At 37.9% G+C, this 18123-nt stretch overlaps 1 protein-coding gene across 11 annotated transcripts in view; it reads right to left on the reverse strand.

The window, feature by feature from the left end:
• Positions 1-1041: 1041 nt before the first annotated feature.
• GPHN (gephyrin) overlaps positions 1042-18123 on the reverse strand; it is a 271280-nt gene continuing 254198 nt past the window's right edge. For all 11 annotated transcript variants that reach the window (XM_056492839.1, XM_056492846.1, XM_056492841.1 and 8 more), the window contains 6 exons: positions 11033-11120; positions 8929-9002; positions 6225-6289; positions 4871-4974; positions 3639-3735; positions 1042-2056 (listed from right to left, as the gene is read on the reverse strand). In XM_056492839.1, coding sequence (XP_056348814.1) covers positions 1923-2056; positions 3639-3735; positions 4871-4974; positions 6225-6289; positions 8929-9002; positions 11033-11120 — 562 coding nt within the window. In that variant the 3' untranslated portion in view covers positions 1042-1922. The remainder of the gene's footprint in view (positions 2057-3638; positions 3736-4870; positions 4975-6224; positions 6290-8928; positions 9003-11032; positions 11121-18123) is intronic.

The following is an 18123-nucleotide window of genomic DNA, read 5'->3' on the forward strand; positions in this document are numbered from 1 at the left end:
CATCATGACAACTCATCTATCTGAGTGGAGGCTAGGATAGATTTACTAGAAAACAACAGTCAAGTTTGAAAGAAAACAAACAACCAAACCAAAAATACCCATAAGAAAACACAGAAGAAACATCAGTGTGACTTTTTTCACTTGGAGTAAATATGGAAATCCAGCTGCTGACAGTATCATGCTGAAAATGCTATGCTTGGTCTCTTGAGACCCCCTGGCACTAGGAAGGTGAAGGATTTACAGTTCTCAGAGATTTAGTTAGTACAGTTCTTCATCATTAGGATAAGGCATTTAATTGCAACTTATGGACCAACTACTGTTATGGGAGGCTGCACCTTGTTCTACAGATTGTTGCTTTAATGACCACCAGCTGCTACAGCTGTTCTGTCCGTGCAAACTCTTTGTCATCAATAGTTGTGACTTTGATTGTCCTCCTCTCCTAGAGGAGTCTCTCTTTTTTTTTGAAGTACATGCAGAAATGCTCTTCCATGCCTAAGTCTTCAAAAAATACTATACATAAATGCTCTGCCTTCACAAATGGATTTGGTGGGATAGCATTTTACCCATGAAGGCTAAGAAACAAGGTGTTGTAGGGCACTGCTATGGTCTTAATCCCAGATGAAATGTGAAGCTACCAAAATACACAGTCTGGTGGGAACTGAAAAGTCCTTATCAAATGGGAAAAAAACAAAACAAACAAACAAACAAACAAAACCAAAACAACACCACTTTATCAAATTCCAGACAGTGCAGCACAAGAGCTGTTTGCAAATGCTTTGCAATTTAGATATGGAAGAAAAGTATTCTTCAGCTTTGATTAGTCTGATTGTAACCCCACCCCTGCTCCAAGTGCTGTTTCTGTTTTGTCCCTTGGGATGTGAGAGAGAGCTCACTCTGTAGTTTCAGTTCACTCATGACACTGTACATGAGGGAAGGTCCTAGACTGGACATACTATTTCTGTTTCTCCCTAGGCTCTTCCCCCACCCCAAACACCCTCTTAAATCACTGCTTTTTTGTTTCAAACAACAAGGCTGAACAGGTGAAATTTTAAATAATGATTGAGGATTTTTTTTATTCATTTAAGTTTCAATATCATTACAGAAAATGTTATGGTACAGAGTTGTTTAACATTAGTTTTATTTCTTTGCTCATTTAATTTCCACACGAATGCTGGTAACACTAATATCTGTACAAGATCAGTCTTTGATTTTTTTTAGTTTTTAGTTCTGTACATTTTTAAATGTATTGGTTAAAAAGGCTGTCAGCACTTAAGGAAGCAATTTTTTTGTTTGTTGAAATAAAAGGTATCCAGTTACTGCCCAAGAGTACTGAGCTGGGTGGCTGCCGGGACAAGAGACATCCCTGAATGCGCGGCGAGGTGAGAAAACCTCGGGGCTTCATTGGGTTCCCAGTGCAGCCACTCTGCTTTTGGCACTGTGCACATCAACACGAGATACAAGATAAAGAACAAGCAGAAGCTCTCTGTGAAGCGGTTATGAAGCATACTAATAAGGGAAATCCAAGTGTTGTCTAGGCTAGTATAAATAAGCAGACAGCCTTGTTTTAAGAGCGTAAGTAGTTGTATCTTAAAGATGAGAAAAAACACAAGTTCTGCAGGCACCTACTGCTGTCTACTAAAAGCTACCGCTATTAGAACTAGCATTGAACACACAAAGCAATTGCAAGAAAAGGAAAAAGTTGCTTTGATATAATCAGAATAAATTTCTTTGTTAAGATTTGTTTTAAAGTTTTTTTTTTTTAAAAGGTATTTATTTAAATTCCATTTGAAATATATTTCAAGATGTTGACTATACTGATCAACTTTTATCCAAATCGGAAAAACTAGCTGTGCCGTTGCATATTACAGGATACAGTCAATGATATGTGGACATGCATCAAAGCTCCGCTCTTGCTGGTGACATCATAGCCTTCCAATGACCATGACATCCACCACCTCCCCCTTGTGAAGCTCCACATACTGCTCTGTCTTTGGAGGTAGCATCAACAGTCCATTGGCACTGCGCATACTCATCAGACGACTGCTCATCTGATTCCCTACAGGAGAGAGGCAGAACAATTTCAGTTGAGTCTTCAGTTAGTTCCCAATGCTGCAACACGGTGCAACAAACAAAAAGCTGCTATGATGAAAATGGTTATGTGGTTAACTTACTCATGGAGCTGCAATCTTGCTGTTCCAAGGCAGATGGAAACAGAGAACTCTGTGGAGATTTAGTCAGCCTCTCACTGCACTGGCTCTCAAAAGTATCACTCTCTCTGATGATTGCTTTCCTATCCAGCCTCCCACATTATCTGTACCATGTATCTTGTCCTAGTAAATTGCTCATCCTATCAAAATTACTTTATTTTTCAATTTGTACACCTATACCAGTTGTACAAACACTAAAATCAACATAGTCTAGAATGTTTTTAATATCCTGTTCTAGAATAAATTTGGTTAACTTTATTCTCTCTGAATAGAATAATTTAGTTTGGAAAAAAACTCCAAGATCATTAAGTCCAACCTTTGATAGAACACCACCATTTCAACTAAGTGCCATGTCTAGTTGTTTCTTGAACTCTTCCAGGGATGGTGACTCCAGCACTTCCCCTGGCAGCCTGTTCCAATGTTCAACAGCCCTTTCAGGAGAAAATTCTTCCAGTGAGCCTCCACTGGTGAAGCTTGAGGCCATTTCCTCTTGTGTCCTGTCACTTGTGACCTGGGAGAAGAGACCAACCCCCACCTGGCTACAACTTCCTTTACAGGTGGCTGTAGAGAGTAATAAGATCTCCTGTGATTCTCCTTTTCTCCAGGCTAAACATCCCCAGCTCCCTCAGCCACTCCTCAAAGAACCTGCTCTCCAAACCCTTCATCAGGTTCACTGCCCTTCTCTGGATATTCTCCACCACCTCAATGACTTTCTTGTACTGAGGGGGCCCAGAACTGAACTAATATTTTCCCTGTGGAGACTTGTATACAGTGCATTTTGTTGAATAATTTGGATGTAGTAAAAAGACAATTAGTTGTTTAAGGACTTAAATCTCTTGCAAAAGTGTCCCAGTCAAATTTCTAGCAGTACATAGCTAAACCAATATTCAACTCTAGTGTTTACCTCAACTGCAGCTGAGTATCCAGAAGTATTCCTAGGTGGCAAACATGGCTAATAAAACCTTAGTTGGATTTAAGAGAACACCTAGAGCCTCTGCTATCTTTCCTACTTTTCCAGTTCAGCTAAAATCACATTCTTTTATTTGTATTGCTCCTACCTCTGCCCCAACTCATGTTTGTTTAGTACATGCACAACAGCAAAAGGAAGCAAATGTGCCTGACTGCAAGTAAGCTTAGTGGATGTTTATAGAAAGGAATGTGTGCACATATGCAAGCAAACAGGTGTAGTGTGTTTGTGTATTAAGGCAGCTTATTCAAATAAAGGATGTTTTACTGGTTAAATTGACAAGCCTTACCAGCACTGAATTTTGTACTAATGTATGTGCATGCATGTTCACAAGTGTGTCAGCAATCTGCCTAAAGAAGGGTCTATGAAAAAAACATGTGCAAACTCTTGGTTGTTTGCAGACACATCTGTAGGAAGGCAAGGCTGTGTATGAGTGTCTGTCAGTCTGTGTGACTGGCACTGACCTGTACTCTGTGCCCAAGGTAGTGGTTCTTGGTGATGCCAAGTCAGAATGCACCGATGATATTCTGGACGGGGGTCCAATTTTACATCACATGATAACTGTAGGATTAAAAAAGAAAGGATGAACATGTCATGCATTCACATTGCACTGTCTAAGATAATGGAATAATCTGCTCAATTGTTTTTCCTTAAAAACGGTCTTTTCAAAAACTTGTATCATTTTGATGTCAGATGATGTCTAGTGCAAGATTAAAAGCTGCAGAAGGCAGAGACTGCAGTATTTAAGGAACTGTAACTGTGACATTACAATTTCAAAGTGTCTGAAGAAGTCTACATGCATTAAGTGGAATATTCCAAAGCTATTCCTTTACTGAGAGTTTACAGATAGTATTTCTCTAGAAAAAAGCCTGGTCTCTTTGGATTACATTGCATAAAGATAAAAATGTTATTCACATTCAAAATCCTGCTAGCTCTGACAAAAGGAAAATGGCCAATCTTTGAAATGAAAAGACATATAGGGGATGGCTCATAATTCAAAAGTGAAGGTCACTACAAATTGCTCTCCCTTTTAGAACATTTTAGCTGTGAGATGAAATCTGGATGCTTGAGGAAGGGCAAAAGAGAGACACGGGATAAGCTCTAAGACAAAAGTGCATAGCCAAGAACACTAAGAAAACTACAAAAGCTTATGTATTCCTTGGTATTTTATTTGAATCAAAAATAGAAGAAGAAGACATTATAATAACATGCCTTGCATTTATATTAAATAGAGTTACACCATCCATGATTTATTAAAAATGTGAGAAGAGTTTAAGGAATTTATATTGCTTAGGGTGGGGGTCATGTGGGCTTCTTATATAAATAGTTCAACCAAAAGGCTTTAAAGTTTGTATTTTCTATTGATAATACAGAACTTTCCAAGTCTAGATATTCGCAGATCACTCTGCATTTTTTACCAGAGTCTTTTTTAAACAGGAGAGAGTCCTTCCTGCCTGACTGGCAAATGGCTGCCTCTGCATCTGTATATCTTGCTCCATTAGATGGCCATCTAACTCTTAAAAAATTATGGGACTGAGTATTACCATTAACAAAGACTGTCTATTTGTGTGAACGTCCTTTCAAAGCCAGAATTAGTCTAGGACTCAGATTCCACAAACACAACAGTCTTTCAGAGCCCCAAGAGGTGTGCTTCAACATCTTGAGAGAATTTTTAAATAGAGAACAGGCTTCTTACCCTGGCTTTGATGATGGTGGGCCGAGGATCCAGGATACCCTGCATTTTCCTCAGTGCAGGAACAACAAAGAGATTGCAGGTGACGACAGCTGACACAGGATTGCCTGAAGGACAAAGAACAGTTGGTGGTGATGCCCTCTTGGTTTATTCTGAAATGCTGAAAGTGAACTCATGTTTTTATAGCAATTCCACTCTACAGAACTCTACAGAGCTTTCCATGCTATGTACTGCATACAGTACAAACTGCAGTGCTGTGTGGCAAGGGGCATGTGGCAAGTACACCTTTTGAAAGCTACACTCTGGATGATGTGTGCTGAGGCCCTGCTCTGACCACAACTGCCTCACATTCCTCAGGCCCCACCATTTGCCTCTGTTCTTCTGCTACCTTTGTCCTATGCCTACATTTGTCTGGGGCTGGAGCAGTTAATTGTGCATAGTTATTGGCTCTACTCTCACAAGGCTCTTTTTTTGTGACTAATGGTTTCCAGACACCAAGGGAAAAATAACTTTCAACTCCCTATCAGAGTAGCAAAATGCTTTAGGACAAATTCTGAGGAGAATCCTGCTGATTTATATATTTTCTCTTGACTCACAAAAAGAGGTGTACGACCAGCTGTCAAAAACCACTGTCTTACATATCTGGACTTCCCTAGACAACAGTTTTACAATAAATACTATGATCAGGTGGATGCTCCACTGATCTCTCCCCGTAAGAAAATGCACTGCAGGAACTAAAGCAAGACAGGGTAGAAGCACTAGAGATACATCTGAAAACCACCAGCTTATCAAGAACAGGATTCCTTGTGTAGTCAAAATCATGGAAAGCCAGAGCAATAAGAATAAAATCATTTTCTCCTCATTTAGAAGGACAGAAATCCATAAGGAAATGTTTATTCTGAAGAAGTGCTTTCCCAGGGCACACAGCTGGCAGTGGTGCAGCCGTGCTGCCCTCTTTTGGTTCCACAGCATGAGCACGATAAACAAAGATATTCCGTGACATGTTCCTTGGCACTCCCTCATTTTTGTCTCCATTTTCAGTATGTCACAGTGGAAGCACTGACTTACACCCACAGAATATTTATGGTGAAGGTGTAGGGAGCTGTAGGAAAAAAAAACCCTATGAAAAACGTCAGGGAATCGTTGTATGGAAAAAATAGTAAGACCTGTACCAGAAAATTCTGAGGACAGGGACAAAACAGAACTGTAAGTCCATCTCTTGTGGAAATTTCTGAGAAAATCTTACAGGTGCCTTCCTTAGGGGCCAACACAGGCACAGGTGCTGTGAAGTGTCACTGTTCTGTTTCATGTCTGTCATCTATGCACAGCAACAAAAGTAATCTACAAAACATCTTACCTGGGAGCGCAAAGATTATTTTTCTTACGCCATCAATATCCAGAGTTGCAAAAGTTGTTGGCAGGCTATGGAAAAAGAAAGTTATTTAATATCCACATTAGAATTTGACTGAATATTATTGTATTATTTAAAACATTTGGAAAAGAAAAGAAAACAAAACAGGACATCTCTTTCTCAGCAATTCATTAGCACCTGCTGCTTATTCCATATTGGAGGTATAATCCTCTCTTTGTGGTGACAGAATAATTTTTCTTGATATTCAACTCCAAAGTTTTAAGTACACAAATTTGGAGAGGAAATATCTAAAAGGAAATGAACTAGAAATCAAAAATCTAATATTTTCTTCATGCTAGAAGCCAATTAACAATGAAGTAATACTGGAATGAAGCAACTACAGAGCTGTGTTGATTTTTTGTATAAGGGTTTCCAATTTTCCATAACATTGGTGACTCTAATTCTCTTACTTCAGTCTCTACAGCTGCACTGACAAGGGAGCAGCATTTCTGAGCAGCAAATGCTAGCTGGTCTGCAGATGAACAAATTCAGGTACACAGACAGAGCTGCAGCCAGGTGACACCCTGGTCTATCAGTGAAGAGCTCTCTCTGCCTTTCAGAGTTGCTCAGTGATCTTTGGTGACTTGCTGTGAAAGCTATTATTGTTACACAAATAGGACAGTAATGTGACTCAAGAATGCGGCTGGCAAAGAAAAGGGACTTATCCATGGAAAAAGAATTCTGTTAATATAATCCTTTCAAACATTAGAAATTATATCTTATAGGAACAATAATTAGGCTTGTTTCCTTGGTGTTATTCTGAGCTGACCACTACCATCTGGTCAGCAGATGGTAGTTTACAACTTTAGAGGTTTGCTGCACTTTGGTCATTATCACTTAGTTTTGTATCTGTTAAGACTCATCAATACTCTATTTTACCAGGGGACATTATTGTTTGACATTCCTGTTTTAAAATGCCTCTAAGGTGATGGGAACTATGTGCCACACCTCCAACTGTTACAGCCAGTGCATAAAGCAATGGACAAAAAATTGACTTGCTAATTCACATTTACTGGAAACTCTGAATTCTCGTATGACATTTCAACACCATCATCTTCCAGCACTTCCTTCTGTCAGTGCAGCTAGACAAGATAACCTTACATGAGCACAGCAACTTTCAGTGGAGGGATGGTAAATCCCAGGCACCACCCTGCACTCATGAAGCAGATCAAATACACGCATACAACCAATTCTGACTTCACTCTTGGAACTTACTCAAGGGATTTTTTCCCAGTATAGTAAGCACAATCTACAATCTTTTATGAAGCAGTTAATAAAACCCAAGGTACAATATTTGCTATTGCACTACAGCTAATGAAAAAGAGAGTGCTTACATTCTCAATAAGAACAGATAAGCAAATGTTTTGGTAGCAATAAAAAATACCTTTCTTGTGGCATAAAATGAAAATGGACATTTAGGGGAAAAAATAGTTCTAGAAGTTTTTCCAGCTACTTATTAAAAGTTTATTGCTGCAGGTCTACAGAGAACTCACCAGAAGGAAAAAATTATGTTTGCTTACAAGTAAGCCAGAACCAGAATTTAATACTCTGAATTCTCTAAATCGAGTTATCCATTCTTGTCAGCAGCAGAGACTGGAGTGTGGATTCTGCTTCTGGGACTTCCCTACATCACTTGTAGCAGTATGACAGAAGCAGTGAGCAATTTCCATGTCTGGGCTACATCTACCATGGGAAGAAACAAGCTTTTAGCTCACTCATTCCTTTTGTGGAAGGGAGGTGGTAGTAGAAGCAGCACAAGCACTAAGCCCACACGTAGTTCTAAACCAGAGTGTATGCAGAAAGTAAAAGTATTTGTCTGTTTTCACAGCAAACACCCACTTGCAGCTCTGCTCTGTGACAGTTCTGGGCTAGAGGGAATCATTCTGCAAAGCTGTGTTTGATCTTGTGTAGCTGGACCATTCTGATCCAGATTGCAAACAAACTGCCCTCCATAGGGAGTGAGGCAGAGGTGCAGACATCTCTGCTCTTGTACTGTGAAGAAAAGGGAACTCTATGTTTTCAGCATGTGTGATTTTCATTCTCTCTACGGAGCACACTTCCACACTCACTGGTGAGCAGTGCCGTAACATAGAAAAGCAATGCTGAAACAGTCTTCTGAGACAAACTAAACACATAAAGGACTCTGCTTACTTTACTATGCTCAATATGCCAATAAGACAAAGCTTTGTAAATTAGCTGTCATTCCACCTCTCTCAAGGAACTGCTTGTAGGAATATAATTTATGGAAATTTTGAAGTGAAATGAGATACTCTTTAACCAAACTGTCCATTTAATGTCCTTGTACTTCCTGGTTATTTCATGGTAATGTCAATGTGGGCTCCATGCTCACACTAAAAGCTGTGGCAATGTTTATACCATGTTGGTTTTCCACCAGTCCCCAAACCTGATCAGCAACAGTTACCAGAGAAATATCTCTTACTGTTAAAAAAATAATCTCTCTGTTCCAGCTGATTTCACCCATAAAGAGGATGACTAATTTGAAGAGCACTGATTTTGCTGCTTTTCCCACATATATCTATCCTGTGGTTTATAATATATCTGGAAAAGTGAAATCTACTGAAGCACTTCACTAGGATATTTGGCCCAATGTAGCCTCCATCTAGGCTGCCTAAGCAGAAAGATTTCTTACCCAGGTTTCATAAAAACTCTGCCAAAGTGAATCTGTGCGTGAAGATCAATATCCAGCACCTGTTTAAGATAGTCCTGTTTAAATAAAAAAAAAAAATAAAATTAAGCAACATCAAAGTGGCTTTACATCATCTAAGCATTCAAAGCAATTAATTAACATCAAGTGAAGATGAAAATTTGCATATCCTGAAAGTGCTACAGCCCAGTGGGGAATTTCCAGTATTTGAAAGAAAGTGTTTTGGAAAAGAAGTAAAGAACAGACTCATTTATGTGCCAAACCTGTCTCCATGAGGACATATATTTCCTTAAAATTCATCTGCAGCATCAGAACCTTAAAGCACCCCATAAATACCTACTACTAAAACATTCTCTATGTCAAAGATTGAAAAAAACCTTTATGATTCAAAGTTAAGGCTTTAAATGATCAAGTTATTTAAATTTTGCAATGGAAGCTATCTACTTGTAGATTTAGAGATCTCCTACTACTTTTGAAATCAATACTGTACTGTAGAAATCATAGTTTTCCAGGATACTGTCATTATTGAAACTTATTGGGTCTAATGGTCTAATTCACAGTGGTTAAGTTTAACATTCCTTAGAAAGAAAAAACTATGGATGGCTTGTGAATGAGTTCAAGTTAAATGATTTTGCATAAACATGATTGATCCAGTTATTAAAACAAATGGAATTACTTGTTTACTCTTTATTGACAATTGCTGTGCCTAAAGATGTAGTACCCTATTTGTTGTGTTTAGTGAGGTTAAAGACATGGGCCATAACAGTCATCTGTGAAGACAGACTTTGAAAGTAAATCTGAAACTCCCTGGCAGTTAGCAGTTAGGAAGTTTTTTGTGTGCATGTGTGTGTTCAAATACTTGGAAAGCAGCAACTCATTTCAGCCAGGCATTAACTCCTAATTATTAATTGCATAAACCCCTCTTTCACTTTCTGTTTACTGTTTGGATGTTAACAGCTACTTCATTAAAACTGTTGAAAGCTCAGTATCAGAGGGCAGAGATCAGTGGAATGCAGAGCCTATGGACTTTAGGCTGTTGCCCCAAATTCAGACTAGAGAGAAAGGAGCTGAAGGTCTAAATGTCTCTAAGACCATTCAGTAGTCCAGCCACTCCTTAGTGTTACCATGTCTGCACTATGTTGCCACATTCCCAATTTAAAGCCCAGTATTTGTCCTTGATTATTTTTCTAGGCATGCTGGAGACAATGGGAGTAATTGAAAGTTATTTGCACTGGTTTAATTAATTATCCATTTTCATTATGTATCCAATGATATGATTTCTACTCAGAAAAGTAAACAAAACCAGCACTCATGTTTCCCACCTCCTAATGACCGTCTTTAGTATCTGTTAGTTATAAAAGATGTTTATTTTACCTGCCAAACTCATAGATTCAGCCTGGGATCAAAAAGTAATTTGAGTTTTCCTTCGCATAAGTCATGATTAATAAATGTCCTGCAGGTTCATCTATGCCCCACCAGCATCTGTGTATCCCTATTTTCTTTGATGGTTTTGGCACAGGGATAATCAACAGGAACTCAATCAACAATTCTGTTAATGATTCAAAAGGCAAATATATCAGCTCACTGAGTCTCATATGTATTGTCTGTAGGACTATCAGGTGCAAAATGTGATAAAACTATTTTTTAACAGATAGGGCTTTAGCACATTCAGGAAACAGATGTGCTGAGTAAAAAAATGCAAGTTATATACTCAGGTTGCTTTTCAAAGTACTTTCAAAGTACCTTAATTCTATCTACATTATACCTACTCCAAAACTAAAAAGAAGTCTGTCGTCCTCATGTGCTATTAAGTCAGCACCTTCCTCATCTACATAGACCATTCCTTAAATAAAAACACATTTGTAAATCACTAACCTCAAGAATTAAAAGCTTCTTTGTTGTACTGTCAGCTATAGTACAGAAACAAGAACAAAGGGAATGAACTTTGAAGACAATTTTCCTAAGTAATTCACATGTAAGCGAGGTCCCTGTTTAATAAACATTAATACAAAGGCAGTAGCTTGGATGACAGACTCCGGTTTGAAATTCTTACATATATTGTAGGAAGTGAAAGTTAAATTTTGCATACCTTTTCCCCCATAGATACACCTCCTGATGTAATGATCACATCAGCACGGCTGATACCCTCATTCAATGCATTCAGTAAATCATCTGGGCTACAGGAAAGAACAGGCAAGCAGATTAGTGGCATGGATTTATTATGAGTTGCAATATAAGTCTGTGTGCACACATACAGATGCATATACACATGTGTTTTAAAAAATAATACAAGCTCTTTTCCTTCTTAAGATTCCACACTGTTCAAGTCAAGACCTGCAATCTCATTAAGTGAATGCCACTCTGTTTGGCACCTTTCTGTCTAAGAACAGAAACAGGAACAGTGGGATACTTTAGGCTGGGACTGAAGAATGCTAATACAAGTGTCTGAGTATGCAACTGGCACAGCAGGTAGTAATACAAATTGTGACTTAGATGAACTGACAGGGATATATAAAGGCACCTGCCACATGAAAATCACTGACCACCAAGCAGGCTGCAGTATACCTGTCTAGTTTATTTGATGTGTGCAAAAATAGGGGTGAGGCTCTGCTTCAGACTTTGATCAGTGCAGAGTGGGAGCAAATCCTTTGTTTCTCTTCTCTGTTAGAGGGCTCTACAGCAAAGCCACCTGTACATACCCACTTCAGCTTGCAAAACCACAATCCTCCTGTTAAAAGGTCTATTCACCTTCATGAGAAACAGTGTAATGGGAGCTATGCTACTCTTCCATACAAGGAGTATAACTGTGAAGGATATTAGTGTCCTAATTATTTTCTTTCCATTTTAGATCTAAACTGGAAACTTTGAAGTGAACATTAGATATTTAAGAGCAGTACTGATGCTAATACAGAGCTTCAAGGCACACAGTAGAGAAACTCAGTAATACAACTCACACAGGTCCAAAGGAATCAAAACCAATTTCCAATATATTAAATTCATACTTTGCATTTAACATTTATGAACTGATCAGAAGTTGACTGGTTGCTACGACTGTATATATTGTTTCTCCAACAGTATGTTTTCACTTTCATGATCCTGAAAGTTTTTCATGGAAGGCTGTTCCTACTTAGAATGCCATTGAAAGAGTGGGCAATAATGCTAGTGACTGTATGAAGGCCTTCACCTGGAATACAGCACCTCAGGTAAATACGACACCACAACTACAAAATGACATTGTGGGTGATGAATGCAGGCTGAAAATGGCATGAGGGCTGTCCTTTGGAGCTTTGGCTGTATTTCAACTGAAAGTAGAACTACAGCAGTAATTTTGGAGTTTGAGCTGAAAACACAAAAGTTAGGAATATTATGCAAGTTCTAGTTGACCTTTCAGAGACTAGCAAAAACGGTGTGTTTCCAAATGTCTCAGAAAGAAAAATTCTTTCCTCTGAGCATCCTTTCTTTGCCCATGGTTCAGTGAAATATAAGCAGCATGACTTGGTGCTATGTGCACTACAATTTATGTGACACAAGAATGACTGCACTCCCTTATAGAGTAAATAGCTCAGTGCATGCAACCTTGCACATGCCTCATCTCACCAGAGAGCCCTCAGGTGTCCTCTACCCTGGTTATGCCTTGCAGGTAGAAAGACTCAAGACTTTCCATAATGTGCAGTGAGTGGCATCACAGTGTAGTCATCCTGCACAACTTTATTATCTGGGTTGGGTTACACCCCTCTCTAGGGTCAGATTGCTTTGCAAGAGGTAGACAACAAGATAACTGCAGAAAGAAGGGCAGATTACTGCAAATTGAAATCAATAAGAGAGAATTATACACTACCCCCTTTCTAAAAGAAATAGTGGCTGCAGTATTGTGCCATGCCATCATGACTATTGTTCAGGATACTGGGTATCTTGCATACTCTTAATGACCTACAAAGAATGTCTACACTGTTTTCTTTGGGAGAAAATAAACGGGCTCAAGCAAAACTATCTCCTTTGTTCTTTAGGAAACTGAGACATTTTATCAGCTGCCCCTTCTGAAATCTTGGGGTTATTTTCCCCAAAACCCAGCACAAGTCTTCCCTAGTCATCAAAGGAGAGTAGAAAGAAGCAAGTCTGCTGTTGGCTACTTCTTCAAAACCAATTGTGTCATATTGATCGTCTAAGTAGTAATTGTATGTTATAAAACACCGTTTAAGATTATTATAGAGTTTGTAATAGGGAAAGTCTCTCAAGATCTAAGTATTCCTTCATCCTTGCCAATGAGGCTGCTTGCAATGCAGCAAGGAATAAATATTCATTACATAGGTCAATACTGGCATTCCTGAGGCTCAGACATATGCCACTATCACCAGCCTAAGACTGCTCTCAGTACATTTTTCTCATTAGGTTGTGATGGAGCTGAGGACCTTATCTGGAGCTTGCTCCAGGCTGTTTCATTTTATCTTGTTTAATTATTTAAAAGTTATTCATAGGTAGCAAGACTACCTGTCTGGGGACATGCTAATTCTGGATAATGAAGTGGGCTTGCTTTCTGTTGTGGTTTGAGAATAATGGAAGGAACAGTAAAAAGCAAACAAGTATATATTTAACTGTTGTTAAAGTTAAATAGAATGGAAGTGCAGCTACTTACACAAAGAATATATATATATATGTGTTTGTATATATATTAAATCACTTAACAAAGGAAAACAGATCAATAAATGCCCCTCTCCTTCCAAATTAGCCTAAACTCAAACCAGGTGAAGATTCAATTCACATCTTTCCTTATGAGGGCAGCATACTACTGGACTTGTTCATCATTCAGGTTTTTTTATTTTGTCATGTAAAAAGCTGACTATTACTGGACTTGGTGCATTTTTGAAATTTCCAGTGGAATAAACTGTATAATTTACTTTTCTTCACCATTAAAAAAAATTATTTTCTTTACCATGTGTATAGTACAAGGCATTAAAAAAATTCTACCACTAAAACTTATCCAGCCAATAGGCCTCCATGTCATCTTCAACATAGTCACAAAATGAATTTAATTTTTCCAAAAGGAAAGATCTGATAGAAATTTTGTTGCAATAAACTGAAATATTATGTTAGTTTGGTTTTTATTCTGAAAAAAATGAGACAGAATTTCCTCCCTTGCTTTTGGAGAAAATGTCTCTTTTATGAAATTTTTGGCAAACTTCTTTTTGTCACTCAGGTCCGCTTAACTTTATGTTATACTTAAGGCTGGTAGTTCCATGACTCTGCAATTAGCACCAAACACTCCTTACAGGAGTCACCTGTTGCAAAATTCAATCAACATTGCAGTGAACATCTCCCTCATCTTTAGTGGATTTAATGAAGAGAGTTATTACTCAAATTGCATATTAACACTTAGTTGATATAATCAGATAACAAGATACTACTTCTTGTTTCATTTGTTGTGTAACAGTGAGCAGCTGCTCCTTTAGATTGAAAAAGGAAATGAAAGGAAAGGGAATAAATAATGAAAACTATTAAATTCTGAAAGAATAGACAAGGTAACTTTGGCATCTAAGTATAGCATGACAAAATTGTTTTAAAAGGCACAAATCACCATGAAGCTAAGAAATAACACTCACTGTCTGAGCAGGTACGAATCAGAAGCTATATTCTGAAGCAGGGCAGGATACCAGATTAGCTAGATTAATGGTCTAATTTACTACAATAAATCCTTTAAAATAGCTTGTCAAAGTGCTATTCTTGGATTTTTTTTTTTCATGGACAGAACTGTAACAAGTGCTCAGATATAACGGTGAATATATTAATTAATGTAAAGTAGATTTCAATGGGAAGTCTAATTTCCAGATGGCAAAATTACTCTGTTTCATTTGGTGATTTAAGTCAGAGTGACGTGCACAAAAAAGAGAGTGTGCTTTTCTAATATGCTGCAACTTATTAAAAAATTTTTACTCAGATATGTTTCAGATCACATCTGATCATCTTTTTATTAATACGTTGAAGAAAATGTGTCATTTAAGGACTGCATACAGTTTATGAAACCATTCATATGTATGAATAAGGAACAAATCCAAACCTTCTTTCAACACCTGGAGGAGATTGTGTCTGCACAGACATGATGTGTATTGTACATACATTTTTGAAGCTGCATAGTAATTGCATAAAGAATGCATGTATTTTTAAGTATATCTTTATATTCTCTGCTAATTTTGTCAGTCTGGTAAACAGAGTATCTACTCTACTATCCCTCATTCTTCTTGTTCAGTTTTATGGAACAGAATGAGCATACAATCTGGAAATTAGTTGGAGGGTAACTATTGTATAATGGCAGCAGCAAGTATACAGTAAGATGTGTGACATTGCACCTGACACTTGCTTTCATTAATTTGAAGAGAGGACTTGCAGTACAGCAGGAGCACATTCTGGATTAATGAAAAATTCTGGTTATCAAAGTTAGTTTGTGGAAAACTTATTCAATACTTGAGCTGTCAAGTGAGCTGTCTTTGACCTGAAAAGATATACAAAAAAGCTTAAAAGCTTGATCAAGAAAATGATGCAAGCCTCATTAAAATAGACATCAGGCATGTAAATTTTCTCTTTTCCACTCTCAAAAGAAATAGCTACATGATAGTCAAGACCAAAGAATTCTCTGTGTTTTAAGTGCCAATTTGAAGTACCCTAAATTACAGTGTAATTTTCTCTTTCACACAGAAATCAACACATGTTAATTCACTTCTGTTGATCCTATTGTTGTGCTTCACTGTCATTAATTATCAATCTTTCAGCTTTTTCTTAACAGCAGCAGTTTGATACATGCAATTAAACCGCTCATTTTTATAATTTAATATAGAAAACAAATAACAGCAAATGTTCAAAAAAATCACCTACCACTCTGCAGTGAAATGGGTGATCCCAGTTAAAATTGAACTGGAACCTTTAGTTAGGACTGGCTTATCAAAGCCATTGTCACAGTACAAAATCCATAGTTCATTACTGATTCCCAGGACCATTCCCACCACAGTCTTTGCCACAGGAGTCTTGTTCATCCCATGTAACCTCATTACCTGACATTCACTTCCAGTCCTTGCTTTCCATTGCCATATACAGCTGTTACTACTGGGTGACTAACAGAAACACTTGTGGTTGTTGCATTTCTCTATGCAGCAGCCTGGGCTTTTATAAACCCAAATAGTCTGGTAACCTGTACTTGCAAAATGTGTGCATGCACCATCACAGTCAGCACCTTGAACCTGTGTGCTTTACAGGTATACTGGACACAGATACAGAAAGACACACATGCACCATAATGCACCAGATGCATGCACAAGTGTCTACTGTGAGTTCAAAAGCAGAGCTGCCCAACATTTCCTGCTTACTGTTTTACTCTTTGAAAGTATCTCAAGTATTTCAGTTATATGCTGAAAGACACAATTCTTCACAAATTCTGTGGAGCTACAGATTCCTGGACACACAGTGAAAACAGAAGTGCTTAGCAGTGATCATACACAATCACACTAAAAACCAAAGTAGTTCAGCTGCTCTCTAAACTACAGTAGTTGATTGTAAACTTCAAAAGTCTGGAGGTGCCTTGAGCTTAGCACATTCTGGATATGTTCCCACAAACTGGCAACAGTGTTTTGTACTATTTTGCATCTTAGAAAGTCTCTTATCTGCTACAGATGTTCCAGAAGAACAGATTTAACTGAGGTACTAAGACCTACTAGAAATTCCCCTTGCATGCAAAGATCCCAGTCAAACTTCTATCTCCAAAATAACAAAGAATTTACCAAATTAAAATTTTCATCAAATAACCAACAGACTACTTGTTGTACTCGGAGATCTCATCAAGCTCAATGACATTTCTTCTTGAGGAAAGATGTAATATGGATTTGATCCTTTATGATTAACTCTCATTTTTTAACTGCTCATTCAGCTGAGGTGACAGATTTCAAAATGAATAGATGAATGCAGTGAGGCATAAAGGCAAAGTCTGTCACCCACTTCTCACCTCATGGCCAAGAGGAGTATTTTGCATATCAGTAATTTGCAGGATGCAGACTGGTGCATAGATGCCATTACTTTTAGGCAACTAAAATCTACCTTTTGTAGAATATAATATTGAATGTAAATCGATGAATACATTTCAATGAATGTAATTCAATGAATCGCATAGGAATTCTGTGTTTTGACTAGTATAGTTTTTGAAAGCAGAAGAAAAACCAATTTTGATGGTGTATGTTGTAACATATGGACACACTTCTGAAACTGTATTTGTTTCAAAATTCTCAAGTGCATTTCATCATGTTCTCATAATGTATCTTCCTTCTACCTTCTGTGGTATTTCCCTGGATCACTCTGAACAGATGCAATATGTTTTCCCTAGGAAAACAGGCCAGCTTGTGAGGAAAGCTGGAATAATTACAGCAGCTTTTGGCTTGTTCAACATGACTATGTAAGTTTTTGTCAATTTGACAGCAATATAAAATAATCTGTCTTTGGTACTTTTTGCTGTTCCTTTAATTGCTGCTGCAGCAAATATGAAAGTTATTTTGTAGAATATTCTTTTTCATGTTACATTTATGAACTTGCAGGGATTTTGATTAGAGGCCTCCAATTAGAGGTCTTCAATTTTTTTGCTTAAGTGACCACGAGAGCTGTCTAATGCCTTCAGTGTTTTTTCTATATCAGGATGATAATATATTTTCCTTCACTGTTTCCTTGACCTGCTTCAGGAGATGCCCACTCATATATATGCCAGAATGACAGAAGATCAGAGATGTCAGAAAAACAGATAGTCATGGAAGTGAACAAGTCTCATGCACAGAAGTCAGGTGCTTATGCACTATGGGCACATTCCTGCATGAAGCGTCCTCGATCACATCCTTGTCTGCTGCTTGTGTGCCTTCATCTGCAAGCATTTCAGTATGAATTGTAATTTTATCATAAATGCTGAAAGAACAGGACTGAAGCTTTGGTAACAGCTGTCTTTGGGTGCTGTGCCATTATACTAACTGGTGAGCACCTAATTCACTCTAAATCCAGTACAGTGTGTGTCCTCTGAGTGTAAGAACCAGCCTGAGAACTGCTGGTTTCCGCTAATTAAAAAACTATCCCTGGCTATTTTTGCTGGCTGAAGATAATGAACCTTATCAGTACACTTACCAGAAATCTATTAGTTTTTCTAAGAAATTGGATGGGATTACA

Source organism: Oenanthe melanoleuca, chromosome 5 (assembly GCF_029582105.1).
Source record: "Oenanthe melanoleuca isolate GR-GAL-2019-014 chromosome 5, OMel1.0, whole genome shotgun sequence".
NCBI classification, from domain to species: Eukaryota; Metazoa; Chordata; class Aves; order Passeriformes; family Muscicapidae; genus Oenanthe; species Oenanthe melanoleuca.